The sequence below is a fragment of the Palaemon carinicauda genome, chromosome 11 (assembly GCF_036898095.1).
Source record: "Palaemon carinicauda isolate YSFRI2023 chromosome 11, ASM3689809v2, whole genome shotgun sequence".
NCBI classification, from domain to species: Eukaryota; Metazoa; Arthropoda; class Malacostraca; order Decapoda; family Palaemonidae; genus Palaemon; species Palaemon carinicauda.
Genome location: NC_090735.1, coordinates 60,032,753 through 60,039,074, shown reverse-complemented (window position 1 = coordinate 60,039,074; position 6,322 = coordinate 60,032,753). Strand labels below are relative to the sequence as shown.

General features: G+C 40.3%; 1 protein-coding gene across 1 annotated transcript; it reads left to right on the top strand.

Annotated features, from left to right (window-relative positions):
• Positions 1–301: 301 nt before the first annotated feature.
• LOC137650033 (toll-like receptor Tollo) lies at positions 302–6,065 on the top strand. Its single transcript, XM_068383050.1, has one exon. It carries the CDS (start codon positions 480–482, stop codon positions 4,200–4,202), a length of 3,723 nt encoding a protein of 1,240 aa, XP_068239151.1. The 5' UTR covers positions 302–479; the 3' UTR covers positions 4,203–6,065.
• Positions 6,066–6,322: the final 257 nt, after the last annotated feature.

Genomic DNA, 6,322 nt, shown 5'->3' with positions numbered 1-6,322 from the left:
TTGGGCAAACTTTAACGTTGCTACAGAGAGATTTCAAGTTCCCAAGATGCTCTTCTCTCGCTGTATGCTACTACAAAATAAGAATGTTGCCTACTACTATTTTAATTAAACTTATTTCGCAAGATCAATTAGTATTCTACCGATTAGGCTACATGATAATGAAATGCGCCAAAATGTAAAATTCCTACTTATGTAAAGAAGAGCTAAGAAAGAACATGGAAACATTGCGTTTGAGGGTCGTGCGTACGATCAGTTTTACGCTCTGGCTGGGACTCCTCGGGTCTACTACGGGCAGAAGCATCGCGGAGAAGACAGTTAGAGTTGAGCCCGTGGGAAGAACGTACTATGTCGCTCCGACGCTCACATACGGTGCGGTAATGTTGGTCCGAATGCATTCAAGACTAAACACAAGTCCCTTCCTTGTGTCGGAATGTCTCTTAGGACATTTCCCCTGACTTCGAAATAGTGTGCCAATCAAAATGAGTTGTAGAGCGACGAGGAGGTATGGCAGGGCTGCGGCGGTGGCATTGTGCCGAATTTCTGTGTTGGCTTCCTTGTGGAGTTACGCCCTCGCCATCCGTTACGGCGACGGAGGCGAGTGCGAGAGTCAAGCCCTTAGTTCGAGTGACAGAGAGAAAATTCTCACTTGTACCCTTAAGACCCTCGACGAGGATGTGAGAGTGGCCAATTTAACCAGTATGTCGGTGGATAGTGTCGTGCGACTAACAGTTGTATGCAACGAAGTGTATTACTTTCAGAGTGTGTTAAAATCCACCAGTTTGTCTGGCTTTCAGAGAGTGAAAGAACTCAACGTAGAGTTTTGCAAAATTAGTGAACTCGACGAAAACGCCTTTGCGAACCTCAGAAATTTAAGAAATTTGACTCTTCGGACTCGAAATTCCGACTGGCCCGTGATGAGTTTGACTGCCAACTCGGAAGTGTTCCGTCCATTACATCAACTCGAGAGGTTAGATTTAAGCTTGAATAATATTTGGGAGCTTCCAGCGGGGGCTTTCTGCCATTTAGCCAACCTGAAGTTCCTTAATCTAAGTCAAAACCACCTACAGGCCATCTCGCAGTTAGGGTTTGGTCAAAGCACTGCTGCAGCAGACAGGTCATCACCATCGGGTGCCCTGGCGTCTTGTAGGTCAGATATCAGCTCTCTCGACCTGTCGAGCAACGACGTGACGGTGTTAGTGTCCGGCGCCTTGCAAGGCCTGACCCACCTGCAGGACCTTTTCTTACAAAACAACGAACTGGGAAAGATAGACGACAACGCCTTCTACGGCCTGGGCAGCTTACGGACGCTCGACATTTCAGATAACCAGTTAGTCGCGTTGCCCGAGGATGCTTTTCTTCACACCCCTGGGCTTATGAACTTTCGAGCTCGAAATAATTCTCTGTCTGTGTTGGGACCTGGCCTCTTTCGGGGTCTGGATCAGCTGGTGGAACTCGATCTGTCTCACAACGAATTAGATGCTGATTGGTTAACTTCCACGATCTTCCAGGGGCTCATTCGCCTTATGCTGCTCGATCTGTCTCACAACAAGATTTCGCTGCTGAGCCAACATTTCTTTCGGGACCTGTATAGTGTGCAGGTACTAAGACTCTCCCACAATCAGCTGCAGACTATTCCAGCTGCAGCTTTTTCTGCTTGTGTCAACCTCCACACACTGAGTCTTTCCTACAACCAGCTGACAACCATACCAGACAGAGCTTTCCATGGACTTACTGTTTTGAGTTTTTTGGCTTTGGATAATAACCAGATCAACAACGTAGGCGTGGCTTCTTTAACAAACCTAACCAGTTTGGAGGACCTCAATCTCAATGGAAACCAGCTCACAGTCATTCCTGAGGCCATTGGTCGCCTGCGGTACCTTAGAACACTGGATTTAGGTGAAAATCAAATCGATTCGTTGGATAACATGCCCGTGCAAGGGCTTGAGTTTTTGTATGGGCTCCGACTCGCCAGCAATAAAATCAGTGGTAATGTGTCGAAAAACACCTTTAGTAATATCCCTTCCCTCAAAATACTAAATTTGGCAAAAAATAACATTACAGGTATAGAAAGCAATGCCTTTGAAAATAATTTGAATTTGCAAGCAGTGAGAATTGATGCAAACATGTTATCAAGCATGAATAACCTGTTTGAAAATTTGCCAAAGCTGTTGTGGTTAAATGTGTCTGATAACCAAATTGAATCTTTCGATTATCATTTTGTGTCTGTAAACTTACAGTGGTTAGATTTGCATAAAAATAGAATAAGTCAATTAGGAAATTTTATGGAACGCCATGATTTGAACCTGCAAACCATTGATGCCAGTCATAATAGATTAGAATATATAAGTAGCATTCAAATTCCTGATAGTGTTCAGTTGTTATTCCTTAATGATAACAAAATATCTGTTGTGGAACCATTTACTTTCTTCAAAAAAGTGAACCTGACACGTGTTGATCTGTATGCTAATCAGTTAGTCAAGATGGATATGTCTGCTTTGAGGTTAACGAGATTGGCTCCTGAGAAATCCCTTCCCGAATTTTACCTTGGGGGCAATCCTTTTGTGTGTGACTGCAAAATGGAATGGCTCCAGAGGATTAACGGGCTGGAACACGAACGTCAAAACCCCAAAATCATGGATCTTCAGAGCATCTACTGTCAGATGCCCTTTGCTCGCACTGGGGCATTCAAGGCCCTTGTCGAGGTCAACCCATCCCAATTCCTTTGCCAGTATGAAACTCACTGTTTCGCCCTGTGCCACTGTTGCGAGTTCGATGCCTGTGATTGTGAAATGACCTGCCCCGACGGTTGTGGTTGTTTCCACGATCAGTCTTGGAGGTCGAATATTGTTGATTGTTCAATGCAAGACGTGCAACAGGTACCTGATCGCATCCCTATGGATGCCACACAGGTCTATCTCGACGGCAATGATCTGAAGAACCTCTCCTCCCATTCCTTCATAGGGAGGAAGCACTTGCAGATCCTGTATCTCAACAGCTCCAACGTGAAAAGTGTGGATAACGAAACTTTTAGTGGGCTAACCAGGCTGATAGCATTGCACCTACAGGATAACCTGCTGGAGGCCTTGCGTGGCAATGAATTTCAAGGGCTTGAGATTGTGCGGGAGCTGTACCTTCATAACAACAGATTACGGTATGTTCATCAGCATACTTTTGCCACTCTTTCTCACCTGGAAGTTCTGACACTTCACAATAATCATTTGTATAACTTTCCCGTTTGGCGTCTTGTTGATAACCCATATCTTGGGCGTGTTTCTCTCAGTGCCAACTGGTGGTCGTGTCACTGCCAGTTCATGGAGTCATTTGGCATCTGGCTCAATGGAAACGAAAGGAAAGTCACAGATAGTCAGGAGATTAAGTGTTTTGTCGACGAGTCTGGCAAGCAGCCGGGTTTCTCCATCATTGATTTCAATGTGACAACTTGCATGAACACAACTGCAACGTCGACTGTCATTCAGCCGATAGTGTTAGATAATTTGTTGCATCCAGTTCTGGCTACCATTGTTGCGCTGATTGTGGTGGTGTCGCTCATCTTATGTGTTCTCTACCGTAGCACGATACGTGTCTGGATCTACTCCCATTGCGGCTTCAGGATGTGTCACAAAGATACGAATAGTGAAGATCGAGACAAGCTATTCGACGCCTTCGTATCCTACAGCTCTAAGGACGAGGCCTGGGTAAACCAGGTTCTGGCCGGGGAGCTAGAGAGGGGCGAACGGCCATACCGCATCTGTCTTCACTACAGAGACTTCCCCGTCACGGCCTACATCGCCGACACCATCGTGGAGGCCGTGGAGTCGTCCCGCAGGACGATCATTGTCCTTTCGAAAAACTTCATAGAAAACGAGTGGTGTAGATTCCAGTTCAAAAGTGCACACCACGAAGTGTTGAAAAAGAGGAGGCAGAGGCTCATAGTCATCGTTCTGGGGGAGATTCCAGCGAGAGATCTGGATCCGGACCTCCGCCTCTACCTTAAAACGAACACCTGCATATATGCCAGTGATAAGTACTTCTGGGAGAAATTGAGGTTCGCCATGCCCGACGTCCAGAACAGTCAAAGAGTGGTTCACACGTATAGCTCCATTCCGGAAAGATCTTCCTCCTATACTAATAAATACAGTGTCAACAGTCCGTCCTCTATGCATCAAAATCTTCGCGGGGGGTCGGACACTTACTGGGCTTAGTCAGTGGCCGCAAGGCTTTCTTTTTTGTTTAACCTTTGTCTCATCTTTGTTTTTGTTTTGTGATTTTTGTAAAGCTCAAAGAAGAGTTTTATGCAAGTAATGGTATAAATGAACCTTGCACCGGGGTCCAGTTAAGAGGGCGTGATTGGCTGTGTATAGGTTATTTTATGTGTTGATCACCATGAGATCTATATAGCTTTAAAATTAAGTGAATTATTTATTTGCTATGAAAAGAAAACAAACGAACATGAACAGACATTGTTTATGCAACCAAAAAAAAAGTATGTTCAAGCCGCATTTATCAGAGCATTATTTGTAGGAAATAAATCTTATCCAACCCTTTCGTTGTGGAGCACATAAATGTCACTATATCCTCAACATTGATATGCCATCTAGTCATATATGTATTAGGTCTGAAGGAAAACAAATAAACTATGGACTAAACCCATTTTTGTGGAACATGGAACTTTATAGCTATACATATATATGGCAGATGTTTGTGGTCAACCATACCTGTTTTTTCGTGTATTTTTTGTCAAGAAAATAAAATAAAATGTTTACACATTTTGATTGGCCCCAGCACGGTCTAATTGTCAGGTATATTCAAGTTTTGAGAATGAATTTGTAAGGAATTAATGTTAGATTAATGCACTTAATTACTCATGAGTGCCTGAAATTGATCTAATTTTCATTGTAATTAGAACATATTTCCCTGATTTTTCCTTTTATTTAAAGAAAAAAAAATATTTTATGCATTTTTTATCATATAATGTCTTTCGATATTACTGGACTTTTTACAAAATGAATATGAATGTTATGTCATGTTATTTGAACATTTGATTTTTTTCTTCTGTCGTGAAATGATTCAACTTGTGTATTCCTTACTCATAAGTATCGTCCTATTATCATAATAGGCTATATTTAGCAAAAAATTCTCCAAGTTATAGTAATTGTCATTGAGTCTAGTTTTAGTGCATAACCGCTGAATTCCATTTTATTTAGAAAGTTCTGTACATCAGTTGAATATAGGATATTTTTTATTTTTACTTATGGTGTGCAGTTGTCTGCAAATTTTTATTTAAAAAGTCTTGTCTATTTGCATTCAGAACTGTCTAAAAGTCATGTCTACATCCATTCAGAACTGTATAAGTCTTGTCTATATACATTCAAAACTGTCTAAAGTCATGTCTACTTGCATTTAGAACTGTCTAAAAGTCTCTGTCTACTTGCATTCAGAACTGTCTAAAAGTCATGTCTACTTCCATTCAGAACTGTCTAAAAGTCATGTTTACTTGCAGTCAGAACTGTCTAAAAATCTTGTCTACTTGCATTCAGAACTGTCTAATTTCTGTCAGTCAAATCAGTGCCGGTGTCAGCAGTTGCAGCTAAATTATTTTTTTTCCAAGAAAAATATGATTTTTAACTAATTTTAACTGATATCTGTAAAAGAAAAAGTGATGTCATTTTTTAGACAATTGGTTGCAGATACATGTGTTTCATATTTTTTTTTATTTGGATGACACTTTAAAAGAAAAATTTAGTTGATCATAATTTTTTCTTCAGAAATGTACTATTATTATGAAATGTGCTATGTACTATACAATGTTTTTGAAAATATTTTTTGATTATTGTTGCAGTTATATATATATGAATAATTGTGTGAAAGTGAGTCATAAAATAAACAACCCAATCAATGAGTACGTCAAACGCTTGTCAGCTGCATCAGTGTTACGTCCAGTTTATTAAGGAAAGATATTACAAATGTACTGCTGTTTTGTACTGCGCGCGCGAGCGAGAGAGTTTGCCCACTTAATCTGTGATAATACCAAAGTCATATACATCTTATTTAAACTTGTAAATATATTTTTTTTTACACAGGATGATTTTTCTTTTGTAAGATGTTGTGTGTATATATATATATTGATGTGTAAATAAAATACAATGGGCTATTTCGTTTTCTTAAAACCCAATTTCATGTATTTGCTTATTTTATTTCAATGTAATTAATATTTAGATTTTTTTTTCACTTAATGAATTTTTTTTTTCAATTAAATTTTCAAGTGTTTTTAATGTTTATCTGAAAGTTAATGAATATTATGAAATATATGATGAATAGATAT